This window comes from Myotis daubentonii, chromosome 6 (assembly GCF_963259705.1).
Source record: "Myotis daubentonii chromosome 6, mMyoDau2.1, whole genome shotgun sequence".
NCBI classification, from domain to species: domain Eukaryota; kingdom Metazoa; phylum Chordata; class Mammalia; order Chiroptera; family Vespertilionidae; genus Myotis; species Myotis daubentonii.
In genome coordinates this window covers 18,742,876-18,762,803 of record NC_081845.1, presented here as the reverse complement: position 1 = coordinate 18,762,803, position 19,928 = coordinate 18,742,876, and the positions used below count along the sequence as shown (strand labels likewise).

At 36.5% G+C, this 19,928-nt stretch overlaps 1 protein-coding gene across 6 annotated transcripts in view; it reads left to right on the top strand.

The window, feature by feature from the left end:
* PTPRK (protein tyrosine phosphatase receptor type K) overlaps window positions 1–19,928 on the top strand; it is a 478,052-nt gene that overhangs the window by 376,034 nt on the left and 82,090 nt on the right. For all 6 annotated transcript variants that reach the window (XM_059700287.1, XM_059700286.1, XM_059700289.1 and 3 more), the window contains exons 8-12: window positions 620–922; window positions 7,255–7,364; window positions 8,414–8,615; window positions 12,614–12,719; window positions 19,103–19,376. In XM_059700287.1, coding sequence (XP_059556270.1) covers window positions 620–922; window positions 7,255–7,364; window positions 8,414–8,615; window positions 12,614–12,719; window positions 19,103–19,376 — 995 coding nt within the window. The remainder of the gene's footprint in view (window positions 1–619; window positions 923–7,254; window positions 7,365–8,413; window positions 8,616–12,613; window positions 12,720–19,102; window positions 19,377–19,928) is intronic.

Here is a 19,928-nt window from a genome sequence, read left to right as displayed (position 1 = left end):
TGGATTGTCAGACTTGAGTGTTTCCTAGAAAAAGGTAGAGATCAAGAAGGATAGATGACAATGTGAATATCCACATGTGTTCTTGCAATTTTTCTCAGATACTTTTCTGCTTTGATGAACAACATTGTTACTGAGGTAATAAATGTTAATTAATATCTGCGTCATTTTTTGTAAGTGGTAGTTTAGTGTTACAATTAGACTAATTAGTATACAGTGTAGCTTGGTGATATGACAAATCATAGAGCAGAACATGTTGACTCTTATCCATTATGATATATTAGCTAATCCACTTGCTCAATAATGACAAAATAAAAGACAGGAATTGGGCAGTAGCAACAGCAGCAACTATAAAGGCATCGTGGCTGCATTTTCAGGTTTTTATTTTGTACCATGTTCCTGAGTACTATGGATTGTTGACGTTTTACATTTCACTTTTTCCATTGGTAAATATAGCCCTTAACCAAAATCTTCAAGGATAGAATCATGAGTAAATAAAATGAGAATAAAAGTTGAGTTCCAAATTTTCCTGGTTGACACATGTCATGATTAGTGTTTCATTTTTTCAAGAGTATTCTTGTAAAAAGCTGACAGCTGCCTATGTCTCTGATTTATTCTTCAGAACCTATGCGAACCCCAAAGACTTTAAAGATCGCTGAGATCCAGGCCAGACGCATTGCTGTGGACTGGGAATCCTTGGGTTACAACATTACCCGTTGCCACACTTTTAATGTCACTATCTGCTACCATTACTTCCGTGGTCACAACGAGAGCAAGGCAGACTGCTTGGACATGGACCCCAAAGCCCCTCAGCATGTTGTGAACCATCTGCCACCTTACACCAATGTCAGCCTCAAGATGATCCTCACCAACCCAGAAGGCAGGAAGGAGAGTGAAGAGACAGTTATTCAAACTGACGAAGATGGTATGCTCATATTTTATTATTTCTTAAAAGGGGGTTTTTGTAACAGAAATGATGTAAATGCTTGTAATATTTCCTAGAGTCTCCAGAATTGAATTGGATTCTGAAATCTGCTAAATACTCTTATTAAGGTTAACTTTGGGGAAAGAGTTTACTTTTAAACAAAAGCTTAATATTCTTCAGAGTAGCATCAAATACTAAATGAAATACGCCTCCACTGTTTTCTGTTTTCACCCAAAGAATAAAAGTATGTGTGTGTGTGTATGTGTGGAGGGGGGAGTGCTATATAGCGAATTGAGGCAAAGCTGAACTGGTAATCAAGAATCATGGGTTTTTCATTCTGGCTCTGTAACTTTAGCAAATTCTTTCACGCTTCTAGTTCTCCATTTCTCATCTCTATGAGAAAAGTTTAAATTAGATGATCTCTGAGGTTCCATTTCTTGCTAAAATTCTCCTTGAATAGCTTGTAAATAGGACTACATTTTTATTTGGGTTTCAGAAAACAGGATGTAATTCATATCCTAGTGTTCCCAAGTTCCCTCAAGTTCTGAAATGTAGGCTTAGATTTTGATGCCTACCAAGTATGTGATTGCCATTATACATATATATATGTATAGATAGATAGATAGATAGATAGATAGATAGATAGATAGATAGATAGATAGATACCATAGTTTCTAGAAATTTTCCCTATCACTCTGAAAAGGCTAAATGACCCTGGTTTATCCTGTTGTTTTTGTTGTAATAAAGGGAAGTAAAAGCTCTTTAACCTAGTTAGTTCAGATTTTAAAGGAAACAATATTGTCCTAAAATTATGCATGGGGTTATACTTATATTCCTAAAACATCAGAGAAAAAAAACCTAAGACTTAATGGTAAATGAACTTTTGCCATATTTGAATTAAACATGATTGCATTAGCTATTTCAGTTGAATTTGCACCTAAATGAAGCATCTATATATATAAAAGACTAAGTGAACAGCCGATTGGTATGATGCACACTGACCACCACAGGGCAGACACTCAACGCAGGAGCTGCCGAGCTGTGGTGACTTGGCAGCGGTGGTTCTTGGGAGATGCACCTCAAAATTAGAGAGGAGGGAGCCCAATTCTGGCACCCGAGAACCGCCCTCTTGCATTCTGGGACTCCTCGGGGGATGTTGGAGAGCTGGTTTCGGCTGGATCCCCGCAGGCCAGGCTGAAAGACCCCACTAGCCGGAGAGACCCCGCTCACTCCACAGATGCTTTTTGTACTGCAGTGCTGCTCCAGGTGCGGCCAGCCAGGAAGGGACCACGGGAGGTTGGCTACAGGGCGTATCTGGCCTGTCTTGCCCAGTCCCGTCCCATGGCCACCTTCTAATTAATTTCCTTTCAATGTGCATGAATCCGTGCACTGGGGCACTAGTTAATAATAACAAACCCTGCTATAATACAGAAACACATATTACTGATGCCTTACATACAGAAAACACACCTCAACACATGCTAATGCTAGAAAAAATGACTGGCATAGTGGTTTCATAGGTGGGAAATGAGAAATCTAAACATAGATTCAAAAGCCTTAACAAAATATTTATCTCATTTTATAAGGTGGGATAAATATTAAAAAGTCTATATTCCACTAGACATTCTGTAACCCAGGTTTTCAGTGACAAGAATGCACTCATGTTTTATTGCCTGCACTTAAAATAAAAAGCCCACATGATTTCTGAATTGGTGATTTTAGACCAAATTACATGAATTTTGTGCTCCCATAGCCATTCACTGCCTAATAGTATAATCATTTTGATGGTAACCTTTGGTATGGTTTTTTAGCATGCTTTTCTTTCCCACAAACCAAAGAATACAGTCAGGCTTATATGATCTTTTTCATAGTGTATTAAATTTTTTAAAGTATTTTGGTCTATACACATGACTAGATTAATAATCAGGAAGTGAATTATTGTGAATTTATTTATTTTATATTTACTGTTGAGAGTATTTTTTTAATATATTTTTATTGATTTCAGAGAGGAAAGGAAAGAGAGAGAGAGATAGAAGCATCAATGATGAAAGAGCATCATTGATCTTGCACACCCCACACTGGGGATCAAGCCCACAACCCTGGCATGTGCCTGACCTAGAATTGAACTATGACCTCCTACTTCATAGGTCAATTCTCAACCACTGAGCTACTCCAGCTGGGCAAGAGTATTTTAAATTATGTCCTGAATTGATCATATTCATGACCGTGTATTATTTTTTTTTAATCCAGAAACATTTTGTAAAAGTAAAATGACATTATTTATTCTAATTTCAATAGTATTTTCTATGCTAATTTTACTTTATTTTTTATTGATAGAGAAAGAGAGAAAAAGAGAGAGAGAGCAACTTGTTGTTCCTCTTATTATTTATGCATTCATTGGTCAGTTCTCGTATGTGCCCTGACTCAGGATTGAACCTGCAACCTTGGAGTATCTGGACGATTCCCTAACCAACTGAGCTACCTGGCCAGGGCCTATTCTAAGTTTATTTTAACCTCCACTTTGAAGCATTTTTAATTGGTTTTAATGAAATTGAATTTCATATTCATATTTCAAAGTATGGTCAGGAACTAATTCCTTTTACTGTGAGGTTGTTTTTTCCCGTTTGCTCTACATGTAAGACTAAATGATTGAAGTACAAACTTTCTGTGACGTAGTTGCAAGAATTCAGTTTTCAAACTATCCATGTGAGCTCCAGTTTCTACATAGACTGCTTGATGTGTCTCAGTGTTCCGGGGGGTGGGGGGGTGAGGGGACAGAATATCTAAATTGTAATCTACTGTTGTAAAGATCGATGGATTTTGATGATCTAATTAAGTCAGTCTTACTAAATTATTGCTGCCCTATACACATAGAAAAAGAATAAATTATCAACCATCTAATAAAAGAACATAATTTTAAGAAAAGAATTCTGGAGATGTCCATAAATCATGACAGCAAAGCTAGAATGATTTCCCACCAGAACCCTAAGGTAGAATTTATGTTTAATTTATTGCATACATTTTTTTAATGCATGGGTAGAAGTTCTTTGTATGAGATTTTCTTTTCATTTTTTTATTCCACCATTGATAAAAATCAATATTAAGAAGTTAGGTCAGCAGAAAAACCTGGTTTGGGGACAGTATTTTGCTAATACAAAGCTATTTTTAAATGTACATTTATTATATTTTAAAGGTTATAAAGCTTATTTAATATAATCTTGATCCACCACATTCATTATTTTTTCTCTTTTCCATTTTGAGAGTTATATTTTAAAGGAGTATCTTATGTGCAAAAAAAAATTAGCTGAAACAGCTCTCAAGTAAATCACAAAGGGGACTAAAGTCAGCATTCTCTCTCCATGAGAAGTTGTTGATGTGGAAATGTGAAATGACACTCACTGCAATGTGAAGACTGCCACGATGATGGTCTTAGTGACTTTATGATGCATTTATACAAATTATGAGGACATAGAGATGTATGCGTATGGAAAGACATTGTTTTCCTTCAGTTGTAGAAAGTTATTGAATATAATTTGTTCCTGTACCCTGTTGCCCCTTCTGTTTATGTATGTGGTTTGTAGTTCACCTAAGCACAATTCTTTCTTTTATCCCCTGTACATGCCCTGCTGCGAGATCATAGTGGGCACTCTCTTAGCCATAAATTTTCCACAGACTTTTCCCCCTTACAAATACGACCTTATGTACTTGAACTAAATCCAATTGACAACGTAGAACATGTGTAAGAAGAACAGAGAATTGCAGGCATTCTAATTCTAGGGAGGCTATTCTCTAATTCTATCCCCTCTCAATGCAGAGTTGTGCACATTGAAAACTGTCCCTATTTGTGAACAATTTTAAATACATCCACGCCGTTTTACACTATTTATGGGCCAAATTGTGTTTGGTTAACACAGATACTAATTATATACCTACCATCATATAAAAATTTACTCATTAATGGAGTTTTGTCTCCTCCTTCCCCAACAACCACCTTCTATATATGAGGTATGGAAAGGTGAAGATATAATTTTTTCTTAATTACAATTGTAACTGTATCATTTGATAGAATGAAAACAACAGGTAGTCTCCTGGGAAAACAAACTAATGCCCATGGCAGCCTCATAGGCTACACGAATTGCAAATAGGGGCCTTGGTCAGTTACATAGTCTGTGCCAGTACTGTGGACTGGGTTGGGGGGAGGGGGGAGACAATGGGATGCCTTTGGTGAACTTCCCTCTGAGCCCTCAGCTAACAGATACATGGACAGATCATCTGAAGTTAGCGGTGGCATCTTTTTTGTTTACTGTGGGTTTCTTTCTTTAAGAATTTGTTATTAATGTGCCCAATTATGTTAGCTGTCCCAGAGGTCACAACATCATTCATCATCTCCTTGTAGATTGGAATAAATCTTACTCTTTTGACATTATCATTCCAAATTTCTTGATGCTGCTAGCCACCATGTAATGCATTTCCTTTGATCCAGTGATTTTTAATTTATATCAAATCCCCACAAAATTGCTTTATACTCTGAAACTGCATTTCTACATAATGTCATGTGTGAAATTCACTGAAATGACATATTAAGGAAAAATATTAATAAAAAACCAAACTTGCCCAATATTAGGTCAATATTTTCAAATAAAAACACATTTTAAGCAAAGTAGGATGGAGAGGATATAGTTTTAAACCTTAGCAGAACAAGAAACTGAATATGTGTATTTAAATAAAATATATAGAAAACTATGTACAATAACAAAAGTATCTTGTGTCTTATATTTTGTTAATAGAAGCTGACACATCATTCCTAGCTGCCATTGGGTGTTGTTAGTTATATGACATTTAAAAATAGGACTGGAATGAGGGTTCCTCAAATCTTGACATACCGGGGAACACTTCAAAACTAGTTATGTGGATTGTTGAATTGTAAACTAGTATGATGTTTTCAAACAGTTTGAATCTTAGCTTTAAGATGGTGAATTTCATTTAAAAGACTGAAATAATGATCTTTGAACCTGTTCATCTTAGCAGTTTTAAAAATATATAGTCAATGTGTCTTTTTTAAATTATATAAATTTAATAAGTATAGCTAGAAAAGTCAGGTTGACTATTGATGGGTTTTTCTTTTTTAAAAAATAGAGCATTTATTATCTTATATAATCCCTAAACAGGGTAGGCTTTAGAGTTGAGCGACTCAGTGGCTCAGAAATATCAAAGAAGCCAGGTAGTCTCCATAGCTGTGGTAGGCAATCCATACCTTGTTTCAGCTTTGGACTAGTTCTTCTGGTCACAAGATAGCTGCCAATAGAAATTGTGGAAAGCAGTGTCCTTAATTTCATGCATTAGGAGAAAGGAAGAGAGAGAAGAAGATAGAGATATGGGTGGGGAGAAGGGAGAAATGTCTTCCTTAGGGAAGGATGTCTTCCTTAAATATGAAATATAAATGCCTTCGTTTATTCTGGTTGAGCTAGTTTAGATTATATGCACATTTTATGATCATTTAGAGTCACCAGGAAAATGCTATCCATTGGTTTGCTTTGACTAATCAGAATCTATGCTCTGAGTTAGAAATGGGTAAGCTTCCTGAATCACATGGGTTATATGAGAGATCAATGGATAGTTGAGCAGAATTGGGATTCTCTTCTGAAGGAGGAAGAAGGGGTAATAAGTAAACTGACGGGGTCCCCTACACAACCCCACTTTATGCCATTTCTCATTCCCTGTGATCTCCTCGGTAGATCAACAACTTTGATAACAGCCTTACAATTTGGCAGCATAAAGAATGTAGAGTCCTATGGACCTGAGTTTTAGCCATGGATTTCCTGTCTTCTAGTTACCTGATTTCAGATTCACGAGGCCACTTTCTTGAGCTTCTGTTTATCTGTTAAGTAGCTTAATGTTGCTGACTGTGGAGCATTTCAATTCGGTACTATATAATTTCACTCTCTACTCTAAAGAGTGTTAATTATTATGTTTCATTATTGCATGAACTTTGTTTATAGAGACTCTTTTGGGTCTTATAACCTTCAAAATACCTTTTGGAAAACACAGCTCTGTTCATGAAACAAATCACAAATGAGATTTTCAAGTTATGAGAGGCCTATTAATGGAGTAAACTAGATAATTTATTCAGCTCTCTAGGTGATAGAATATACTTTTGAATAAAAATAATTTTGCATTTGTATATTATCTGTATTAGAAGCTTAAAACTGCTCATATACGCTTATTTTCTTTTTAAAGACATTTATTTTCAACTTGGTTGCTAGCTTCTGTAATGTACTTTTTTCTGTTTTTTTGATGTAAGAATTCTTATAACCAAATATATGTATTTGTAGTGCCTGGTCCTGTACCGGTCAATTCTCTTCAAGGAACATCCTTCGAAAATAAGATTTTCTTGAACTGGAAAGAGCCTCTGGATCCAAATGGAGTCATCACCCAATATGAGGTATTGGGAGGACAAGGAAGTTAATTGAAATGTGGATTAAAGGGAAAGGGAAAGGAAAAGGGAGAGGAAAAGGAAAAGGGAAATAGGGAAAAATGAGTGAGGATTAAGAGATTAAATAATTACTATTTCTCCTCTCTTTTAATTAGATATTCCTTGATCCCAAAATTTAGTATCAAAATAAATATTGTATGGCACCTAGAATTTTCAAATTCTTAAAGTAAATATATGTTTATTTTTGCAGTTGTTTTAGAAAAGCAGGATTGGCCCTTTCAAGCAGACTTAATGATGATTGTAAAGAATGAATTTTTATAAAATTGAGAAATTCATTTCATACTGTGATTTTGGAAAGGCCATTGAATGTCAGTTGTTTCATAGAAGGGGATTAATACTAAATATATATACATATATATGTATATATAAAATATATAATATTATAATATAATATAATATATATTATAAATCTGACTATATTTAAACTTTAAATATAAATTATCATCTTATTTTTAAATATAATATTTTTAAAGAAGAAAAGAACGGATTTTTTTTAATTGTATAAGTGTGTATATCTGTACCCGCATAGTCAGTGTTGATTAAAGCATAAAGTGCTTAAATTTCTAATGGCTACAGAGTGCATCGTGGCGATGGGAATCACAAGTGCAGTCTTATAATTTGTGACTATATTATCATACTTAAATACTATTTAAATAAAATTTATGTAAATCGGACAAAGTATAGATTAAGTTAATTAAAACAAACATTTGTTGAACACATTCTGGATTTCAAATGCATTAAAATATAAGATTACATACACAAGATTATATGTTTATACTTAAGTACACTTTTTTAAATAAAAGAAAATAAGTCTATATTGGTCCAGTCATGGAGATAATAAATACAGGATGTAACCATATTAAATGAGAAGGAAAGAACTGACATTAAAATACGGTTCACTCCACAATGCCCTGTAATGCTACCTTATGTCAAAGGGTTTATGTAAGGTTTAGTATGACACGTTGGCCATGTAATCGACAATGTGTTTCTTAAAACAGGTTAGCTACAGCCGCGTAAGATCCTTTGACCCCGCAGTGCCGGGGGCTGGGCCTCCACAGACTGTGTCGAATTTGTGGAACAGCACACACCATGTCTTCATGCACCTCCATCCTGGAACTACGTACCAATTTTTCATAAAAGCCAGCACCGCCAAAGGCTTTGGGCCAGCCACAGCCATCAATGTGACAACCAATATCTCAGGTATGCAAATGACTCAAGAATCGATTTGTAATTGTGTGTCACAGAGTATCACATATACACTGAGTATAGTTTTTCTCACGTATTGAATCCTTAATATTATTCATGATTGAAGGCACTTTAAATAATTATTTCAATACAGATTATTCTTGGTTATATGTCCAAACCCAAATGCATCAGAAATAGTCAATTTTAATCAACAGTGGTCTTTATATATATATATTTACTAGAAAGCTTTCAAAGTTCACTATATATATAATAGGCCTATAATAATTTTGAGGAGTTGTTAATCTGGTATCAGATCTTTACTGAAAAGGGATTTTATTAAAGATGATCCTTGCTCTACTATCTTAGTAACATATACCTTTGTCTCTCTGCTCCATTTTTACTGAGATTCTGATCATTTTAAACAAATAAGAACTTTTCTTTCTCTTAGAATCTCACATAAATTTATCTAGATTTTACAATGGCAGTGTGTTAGGTTGATAAACAAATACAATTAAATTTTCATTATGTTATGCTCATAGTTTAATAGTTTACTTTTGACTAGATTGTTTACAGATGTGACTTCTTCAGTCAAGTCATCAATTAAACCTTATTAATTTTTTTGCCAGAAATTACCGTTGTAAAATGCCCCAAATCCACCTTATGTAATTCTGTATATAATTTGTTTATGATTAGTAAAATAAGTATATATTATATATGTAATGAGTTAATACTGAAAATATTAACCCCTTAGCATATTAAAATACTAATTTTGCATTTCTAAGTTATTCTTTTAATGTTTATTTTTATTATAAGTCTAGTTGAGTATAAAAGTGGAATAATACATTATTCAAAAAATTTTATCATTGCTCTCAATTGGTAACATTTGTATCAGAAGAAAGGTACATAATTTTTAAGTCCAAAATATTATTTGGAAATGTTTTGAAAAAATACAAAACATTAAAAATATATATCATGAAAAATTAGCTATTCCAGTATGCACTATAATCCCTTTAAAATATTTGTTGTCACTTTACTAGAAAATATGACTTTGTGATATCATGATATAGTGAGACATGTTGCCTACATTCTAGAATTAGCAGTAGTATTATAAATGACTAATATCTTTCAACAGAGATATCTACAGAATTTTCATAAATTTGTAAAACTGATAGCACTGAACAACTGGACCCTAATTAAAGACTGAATGCCCATTTAGCATTTTTAAAAATTATTTCATTGAACTTTCAATTGAAGCAACCTGTGTACATGGGTACTCGATTGGAACTTTAAAAACTTGGTGCAACCACTATATCTTAGGAACACATAATACTCACACTCAGGCTGACAAAATTTATGATTGTGGTTCTAAGCATCACTTGAACGGTTAAGAACTTACTGTAATTTATTCAATGAGTCCAGTGGTTCTATTCCTCGATATTTTAAAAGTAGTTTAAATAAACATGAAATAAAGTTATTGGAGAAATGATGCTTGGAGACATAATTCTTATAGTTGTGTGTGTATATAATGTCTATTGATTCTACTGCCTAAATAACTCTCAGATTATGTTCCTCTTTGCAATGTCACTTTTCCTTTCTTTCTAATTAGAAAATATTTTAAACAGATCCTTGAAATATCTCTGTAAGCAGTATCCTTGCCTTTATACAACATATATTTCTTTTTTAAGTCTCTCCGCCCCCATCTATATATATATATATAAAAGCCTAAGTGACCAGCCGACCAGCTGACCATTCGACCGGTAGCTGTGATGCGCACTGACCATCAGGGGATAGACACTCAACGCAGGAGCTGCCGAGCTGTGGTGACTTGGCAGCTGCGGTTCTTGGGTGACGCACCTGAACCTGACTTCTAGCCCATTGGCTCTCCACTTTGGTTCTGGCTCCCTACCGGGTCTCTAGCCCATTGCAGAGGTCATGAGTCTGGCCCTTACAGAAACTTTTTGACTCAGTTACCTAAATGATGAGACATGCAGGACACTGCAGCCCCAATGTCTGGTGCCCGCTCTGGCCCAACTGCTTAATATTGATTTCCAGTAGAGGCAGCGAATTTTCCCGCTACCACTCTTGGCGGGGAAACTGGCTGCAGCATCCCTCCTTCCAGGTGGACAGTAGCACCAGCAGGCAACCTCCTTGGAGGGAAGGAGGTGAAGGAGCAGCTCAGGTGGGAATAACGAGGTTCCCACCATGACAGGGCCAGGGCAGGAGCCTGACATTGAGCAGGGACTAGGCAGACTAGATTCCAGGCTAAGTAAATCCTGTTTGCTAAATAATTGCATTTTGCAGCTAAATGCCCATAAATTATCAGTTACCGTTAAATTTAGGGTAAAGTGAGATGAAAAAAGCGAGACAGATAAGAGAAAAGTATTATAATATTGGAAGAGAGGAGGGAGCCCAATTCCGGGGTGCATCACCCGAGAACCACCCTCTTGCAATCAGGACCCCTTGGGGGATGTTGAAGAGCCGGTTTGGGCCTGATCCCCGCAGGCCAGCTGAGGGACCCCACCAGTGCACGAATCCATGCACCGGGCCTCTTGTCTAATGTATTTAGTGGGATAAAATCCAATCATCCATGCATGGTTAGCATCTGTGGCTCATCCTTGTATAGTTCCTTCCATTCTCCACTCCTCCCTATGAACACAAAGTTCAGGTATATTAAACTGCTTACAGTTATTAGAACATATCTTGTCATTTCATGTTAGGTGTCTTCAACCATACTGTTTTCTCTCTCTGGACTTTTATTATATGCGCTTTCTTTCTGGTGAGTTTTTACTCTTTTAACATTCAGCTTAAGCATCACCCAAACCCTGAAGCCTTCCCTGCTTCATCTTCCCTTTTCCCATCACTAGTTTAGGGTAGTGCTCTCCAGGTGTGGTCCCCAGACCAACCCCAACAATGTCATGTGGAAAATCTCTAGAAAGGCACATTATCAGGCCCCTCCCCAGACCTACTGCATCAGACACTCTGAAGGAAAGTGTTGGCAATTTGTGCTTTAAGAAGCCATCTAGGTGGCTTGGAGACCACTCTTTAAGGAAATTAACTGTCTTCCTCTTTGGGTCACCTAATATTTTGCTATAAATTTTTATGACTCTCATTTCTGATGAACTGTGAGGCCCTCCTTTTAATTCTATTAATGTAAGAGACTATACTTCACTTTCCTTTATATTTAGAGCTCACTGTATGTATTCAGTAAACGTTCAATGAATGAATGAAATACTTTAAAAATTGATTAGATGCCACTTGTTCTGTTATTCTCTAATAATGCACACATTTCATAGATTATAGACTCCCTCAAACATCCTTCCAAATGGGAATATTTAAAAGCCAGTTGAGGCTACTTTTTCAACCAGTTGGAGAAGGAAGTTCCCCTCTCCCCCAACATTATCAAACATTTTGAAAATATATCTTCTTTTCAGATGTCTAGCAACTAATGTATTAGTTTGTGGTAAATAAAAACGAATGTTCCCATTCCCATTCATCACACGTCCTTGATATGTTTCTATTGTAACCACGGTGGTGAAAATGGCCCAGATACTAATATGGGATCATGCTACAACCACTAGCTCATGAAGGGCACCTCCTCTCCAGGCATCCTTTACAGCACTCCCGCCATTCCTATCTCCGCATCTCCATGTGCAGCTCCATTACCAGGGCTCCCCATGGTCTCCACTGTTACCACCTTCATCCCATCCCATCATTGCTGAATTCAAGGACTCTGGGAAACGAAAACCTAAAACAGCTTCACGAAGTGTTTGGGGCGTGTCACAAATTGCCAAATTATTATTTAAATTTCAATAATTCTTGGTTCTGTATCTTCTGCTGTCCTCGATGCCCAGGGTTAACATTCAGGCATATGTTATGCTACAAAACAAGGATCATTTCAGAAAATTAAGTATTAAATTGATGTTTTTCCTTGGTCAGGATCATTTATTCAACCTTAACTATGATATATTACTGTTGATTGAAACCTTTTTTTTTGGTCATTAATTACTCATCAGCTCCAACACTGCCTGACTATGAAGGAGTTGATGCCTCTCTCAATGAAACTGCCACCACAATAACTGTATTGTTGAGACCAGCACAGGCCAAAGGTGCCCCTATCAGGTAAGAGGAGAAAAACAATAGTTAAAGGAAAAAACAGCCAAAGTGAGGGTTCTTTTCTCATAGTTACTTAGCAGCTAATATACTAGTAGTGAGTGGATCATTTCTGAGACAGTCATTTGCCAATTACTATCAGGAGCTTTTATTTCTCTTTTGTTTTGTTTTTTTCATTTGGAGAAAGCCTGAAGATAGACTTGTAGTTAAGAGAAGAATGCTATGGGGATATTTATGAATTCAATCATTCACCTCTCTGTGCTGTTTGATTTAAGAGCATTGCTCTTTTATTTTTTTTCCAGTCCCATTTCATTTCACTTCCTCTGTTGATATCTATGGTATATGAGTTTTGAAGGTATTTGAAATAGAATGCGAAAGTACCTCCTATCCAATGCATCAAATCCTTTATGCATAATTTCACATGAATGATTGAAAAATAGGAAGCTTTGAGAAAATAGAAGTAGAATGAATGTAGCCTATGTGACCTTTTAATTCCTAAGTTGTTGCTTATCAGGAATTCCATAGGAAATATTAAAATTCAATTTGTATTTCCTTTATCTTTCCAATATTAAAATCCCCCATCTTACCGTCATCTTCCATATAATTATGAGCTATGTTTTCAGGGATTGAGTCAAATTATTCTAACCATTTTAGATAAATATTTAAAACTGATGCAAGATTCTATTAAAAATTTGCAGATTTTTGTGGATACTTTTGTTATCATATTTCTATTGATAAATAAATCAAGGCACAAAAAATAGTGCAGATATTTCATATTTGAGTGATCTCAAGTTGTTTACATCTTTATTAAAAAGTAAAATTAATCTTTATGTGTAAAATGAATGCATTTGTCCTTATAAGCATATACTAACCATTCAGATTATTCTATGTCACTAGAAAGAAAGAAGTATTTGTAAATAAAAATATATATATATTGATAAAACAGCATTAGTTCATTAAGAAAACTCTCCGGAGTCTGTCTGGCTAAAATGCCTAGGCATACCACAGCAGAGAAAAAGAAATCTTACCGGATACTCTTGTAGTATAAACACCTGGGGAAACACTGTCTACTTGAAAAGGCAAAGTAAGGATGCAGTGCTATTCATGAATTGATGAACTGTGAGTGAGTCTGATGGCTGATCCAAAGTAGAAGGAGAAAATGCTTTCATTCAATATCTTTTTCTATTGACAAGTAGTCAGGATCATTCACACGTTCTACCTGTGATAAAATTTACTTTGTAGGTGTTCAGTTCTGCTACTGTTTTTTTAGATGAGCTGCCAGGTATTTGCATTTATCTTATAAGAGTTAGATATTTGAGTGAATTCAGCTTTATTTAATGTAAGTTGGAAACACAGTGTATTATTTATCTATATAACATAACATACATTAACTCTTTAATCATTTAATCAATTTATTGCACAAATATCGACTGACCAGGTATTACGTGTCAAGCACGGTGCTAGGCATCATAAATCAATGATTAAAATGATCACAACGAAACACAGAGCTTGTCTCCCTATGTGTCATGGACAATGAGAACTGCCTGCAGCCTTGTAAATCCTTTGCTCATAGCTGGTGTTCAGACAGTTTGTTGAATTAAATCAAATGTCTTTCTTCTACTTTTTTATTTAATACAAAAATATTAATTACCAAAAATCCACACAGTCTGAATTCATGATTATGCAAAAATAATTCTTGATAATCATATATTCTCTTTTTCTGACACAGACATGCACCTCTTTGTACTTATTAGAAAGACATTTGTCCTTTTCTGAAATTGAGCCCAATGTCTGAGAAATACCAGTTTTACACTTTGAAGATAAGTGCTCAAATAAATTTAATACTACGAGAAGAAATAAATGACATATTAATAAATAAAAAGTATTTTAAACTAACATTACTACCAGGAAAAAAAAATCTGTTTTCCAACTGATAATCTAATCTTATCATTTCCATTTTTAGGTGTGTTGTTTTAAGACATATATTTTTTAATTTCAGAGAGGAAGGGAGATGGAGATAGAGATAGAAATATCAATGATGAGAAGGAATCATTGATCAGCTGCCTCCTGCACACTCCACACTGGGGATCAAGCCTGCAACCTGGCATGTGCCCTAACCAGGAGTCAAACCATGACCTCCTGGTTCATAGGTCAGTGCTCAACAACTGAGCCACACTGGCCAAGCTCCTTTAAAAAAAAAAATGATCTGTTCATGTATTTGGTATCACCCATAGGTGGGGGCCTGGTGGTAGAATCAGACTGGTCTAGTCAGGCATTTTGGCCTCAAATGAATCCAGCCTCCTTTGCTTTTTAAGTCCTCTAGTCATATCGCCCTGTCTTCTTTCCTTTGACCATGTTCCCATCTTCGGCATTGCCACTAGTAACTGGAGCCTTCTCTTGGCACTTAACTTGTCCAGAACTCCAATTTCTTTGAAAATGAGGGCCAAAACTTGATGTAATAAAAAATTCCAAAGCACTGTATATATGGTCTGGTACTTCAAGTCTTTTATTGGATCCTTATTACTACCTTCAGGTCCTTAAAACTCCTTTACTTTCCACCCAGTTTCTTTCTGTCAGTCTATCAGAATCTCTTCTTTGTAAATGCTTGTTTCCATTGCCAGTCTGTGGCTCAACTCCTCCCCTCCCAATAAAAGCCATATCTATTTAGCACCTAGCTCAACCTCCTGAGAGCATCCATCAGTTACCTTTGTTTGCTATCATAAGCTCTAAATACTAGGATCTATCTTTCCTTACTTTATAGAATGACTAGCCTCTGCCAGACTGTATTTCACCATCCATTTGTCCCAACTCCAGTGAAATATCTAATTATTTCTTCTCTGGCCTTGCTAATGTCATACACACTCCATTTCTAAGAGCCTCTACCCAACTCTACCTGTTGGGTACAGTTTGTTCCTCAATGTTTCTATAAATTCATTCATTCAATAGCATTCAGTATGTGCTAGGTGCAGAGCTGGATACTTGGAATAGAAACCCACTTAAGGTAATTTAGTGTGTGCCCCCAGGTGGTATATTACAAGGGAGGTAAAACAGGTCAAAAATAGGCCTTGTTAAAGTTAATGCCACGATTTTGAGCTTTGTTACTCAGAGGTGAAGAGCAGGAAATATGATGGCAACAAAAATGAAATTAAAACTTTACTCTAGATCATCAAAATGTTGGCAGTGGTGGCTCTGATCTTGGGAAGGCTGTTTATAAGAGAAATAGTAAGACATTGGAACTGGAGAAAATCTCCTGAAGCTGTAAAGAGACATATTAAATTTTTAAAAAAAGAGGGAGTATGAATTGTACAAAATTTGTTATTTGGTATCACTAAGAAGGTGTGCAAGCTGAAACTAGTCAGATTCATAGATAGTTTAGTTATTAGTAGTTGAAAAATCCATGGTAGGCTGTCATTGATAATTTTGGATTCACCTCCAACATTTTTTTAAAAAATATATTTTATTGATTTTTTACAGAGAGGAAGGGAGAGAGATAGAGAGTTAGAAACATCGATGAGCGAGAAACATCGATCAGCCGCCTCCTGCACATCTCCCACTGGGGATATGCCCGCAACCCAGGCACATGCCCTTGACCGGAACCGAACCCAGGACCTTTCAGTCCGCAGGCCGACGCTCTATCCACTGAGCCAAACCGGTTTCGGCACCTCCAACATTTTTAAGCATTTCATCAAGGAAACTATCTACCAGATGTATCATATACTCACTTTTTGAGCTAATGTCAAAATCCCTTTGTATATTTTTTTACAGTCTTATAAACTGAAGAGAAATTGTATGATGAAATGTCATCATTTGGCCTCCCGCAAAATTAAAAATGATTACATTCCAGTGTTTAATCACAATGGATTATTGTATAGTGAAATCATTTTTAGTTTTTTAATATAAGGAAATCATATTTTGACTTTTGAGTGAAGATTCATAATGCCAGTAAATTGATTTTAACTTAATTGTAGAAATATTTTTTAAATGTAATTAAAAGGAATGGGGAATATATGAAATATGGGTAGAGTGAATAAGCTCTTCAAGTGACTTTGGAATATTTTAAGTTGCTAGAGTACTAAGCTCAAATAATATTTAAATCTAGCTAGAATTAAGTACCATTAGGTAATTAGACAACCACGAGGATGAGAAAGCACAGGCCCATTTCATGCAATCAGTCAAATCACTTTTAATTTGATTTCTCATTCCTTGTTTTCGGTACTTTAATTAATTCGTATTGATAAATAAGAGAGTAGAAGGGGAAAAGGAACTGTCCAAACTAAGTAAAATAATATGGTTGGAGAAGAGCTTGCACAGACGAATTGAACAATGAAAGGAAAATATATTATTTTTAAAATGAGTTTAATCACTTTTAGTTTAGGTCCATCTGAAGTTCAATGAGGTCCCCCCAAAGAGCAGATTGTACTTTTTCTTCCTTCGCCTCTCCTCCAAGGGCAGCTGTTTGCTTTGCTCCTCACAGATCTGGAGAGATGAGCTGTTTTGAATGAAATTTCTTATTTTTGTAATGTACTACCTGTGTCAATTTAATAGAATTAGTTAAGACTGAATGTGTGCTTGTGTGGGTTTAATCTACATATATATATATATATATATGTATCCACCAAATATGCAAATGTATATTATAAAATATGGATTCTAAATTGAAAATGCACAGGAAAAGAATACTAGGAGTGCTTAATATGGCATATGCCAGCCATAACCTTTTTCTCTCTCTCTCTATGCTTCGTATTTCTTGTATTTTAAAATTAACAAGAGACTCCTCCATGGACCCCTTGGAGAGCATGTATGTTGTAAAGAGCATTTCTAGGAGCTTGCAGACCCAGCCTGGCAGAGATATAGAAAATGACGCAGATCATGTAATTTCAAATAATGTAGACTTCTGCCTTAGTTACTTGCCCAAATCTGAATTTCTGGCATTAATAAAAGGTTCATACTATTTCTAAGGGGAAAAAGATAGATACCAACCTACCAATTTCTTGGCACTATTTTAATGGGAAATTGGAACTTGAATAATTAGGGGGGAAATGAATTTATAAAGCTCTTTGTTAAATATATGAGGGTCTTCTGTTTGTGGGTATAACACAGTTTATATTAAACTAGAATTTCATAGCCGATTCTAAACTGGTATAAAATTTAATAGTCAGAGAGGCAGATTTAATCCCTCCCCCATCCCCTGCCGTGTGTGTGTGTGTGTGTGTGTGTGTGTGTGTGTGTGTGTTTCTATCTCCTTACATTCTTCCTTTTCCTTTTTATGGAAGTTCATTAAAGAAAATGGTCTATTTCCTCTGGAAATCCATTTAACCGCACCTATTTTCCCTGTATTGATTGACATATTTTCACAGAGACTCAGAGTCAAGCATGCCGTTCTACACACAGCTTATTCACATTCAATTTATGTATGGGACCACAAGTCACTTTCCAATAACTTTCTAGAATTCTGAAGCATAATTCTTTTACATTCTTTAATGATATATAAATATATTAATAACTTTCTTGGGGGTGCACTTCCTAAAAATGTTTGCCTAAAGAATGGCCTATGGAGAAAGGATATTAGTAATATAGCAGTTTGAGAAATTTATAAAAAATAATATAAGTGGTCAGGCAGATCTTGATTTTAAAATTGCATTTTTTCCCTTTGCTCTGTAATATAACAGCTATTACAGAAAAGTTTAAGACATTTAAGGAAGACATTGAAAGGTTTAGGTTTGAGATTTAATAGGCCAAATGCCATCTGCTTCTGCAATTTGTAACATTTTATTATTAACAACTGTAGACGGAAGAGGCAGTCTATTTCGGTGGCGAGGACAGATTTCTGTCCATCTGTGCCGTGTTGCAGCGCGTCACTGGTGCTTTGGATCCTCATGGCTGTGAGCCACAGCGAGGTGGAGGCAAGGTCACGCGTGGGAGGACCCCAGCACGTTCTGTCTCCTGACTCTGCAGACGGGTGCCATGGGCTCTGCCCGGGGCCGGCCATTCTGCTCCTGGGTCTTGGAGCTGGGCCTTCCATGCCTTCATTTCAAAGGAAAATGTTAACTTTAAACATTTCACAATATCAGACAAATAATTTATTTTGTGTCTCTGGTTAATGTCAGGTTCCCTCTTAGGGTGACTCACTTCTTAACAGTGAAAAGTGTGTAGAGGTCTATGCTGATCTTTTAAAACTTTTTTCACTCCCTTAAGAATCACGGTGGGGTTAGCATCCATGTGCAATTCTGTCTTATGGCAAAATAGCTGAAAGCAAGAAAGCAGGGTGTTCAGACTGACCTTAAAGGCTTGTGAAGTGTTGCCGGTCATTATCCAATACTTCATTCTTCTTTTGAGAACACTTAGTATGTAGCTTCTCTAAATGAGCGCTTTATCTTCTCTTTCCCAAAAAGTGCTTATCAGATCGTGGTGGAGGAGTTGCACCCACACCGAACGAAGCGAGAAGCGGGAGCCATGGAATGCTACCAGGTTCCCGTCACCTACCAAAACGCCATGAGCGGGGGTGCGCCCTACTACTTTGCGGCTGAGCTGCCCCCCGGGAATCTTCCTGAACCTGCCCCCTTCACAGTGGGGGACAACAGGACCTATCAGGGCTTTTGGAACCCCCCTCTGGCACCACGCAAAGGATACAACATCTATTTCCAGGCAATGAGCAGTGTAGAGAAGGTAAGCCTCCTCCAAGTTCTGCTTGTTCACTGCCCCGAGGCGAAGCCGCAGTCAAATTTTATAAATACTCAGTCGCATCTGTCAGTTTAAAAAACGGCGGGGGGGGGAAGGGGGCATCATTGATGGGCAGGGGGCTGCTGCTTCTGTTCCCACTGTGTGCACGGTTTTGAGCTGGGGGCCCCACGTGTTACCTTGCTCAGGATTCCTGTTTCCTAGTAACGGCTTCTACGAACCCACTTCAGGCAAGCCCACAAGAGCAAGTGTGAGCAAAACACTTTGGAAAGGTGGGTGTGTGGCCTTGCTGCTGGGGCTGGAGCCCTGGTGAATATCAGCCATTGTTCTGTCCTCTTTGCTCAGGAGTGGCTGCACTTCAGAAGATTAAATCGACTGCAGGATCAACAGAATGCGTGTTCCACAGCAGGCTAATAAACCCTTATAAACTTTTCAGGGGGTACAAGCCGAGTTGTAAATAACAAGTAACAATCCTCCGATTACAAATAGGACGCCTGCGGTCCGTCTGACAGAACCGAAACAGAAGGCTGCCGGGAGAGG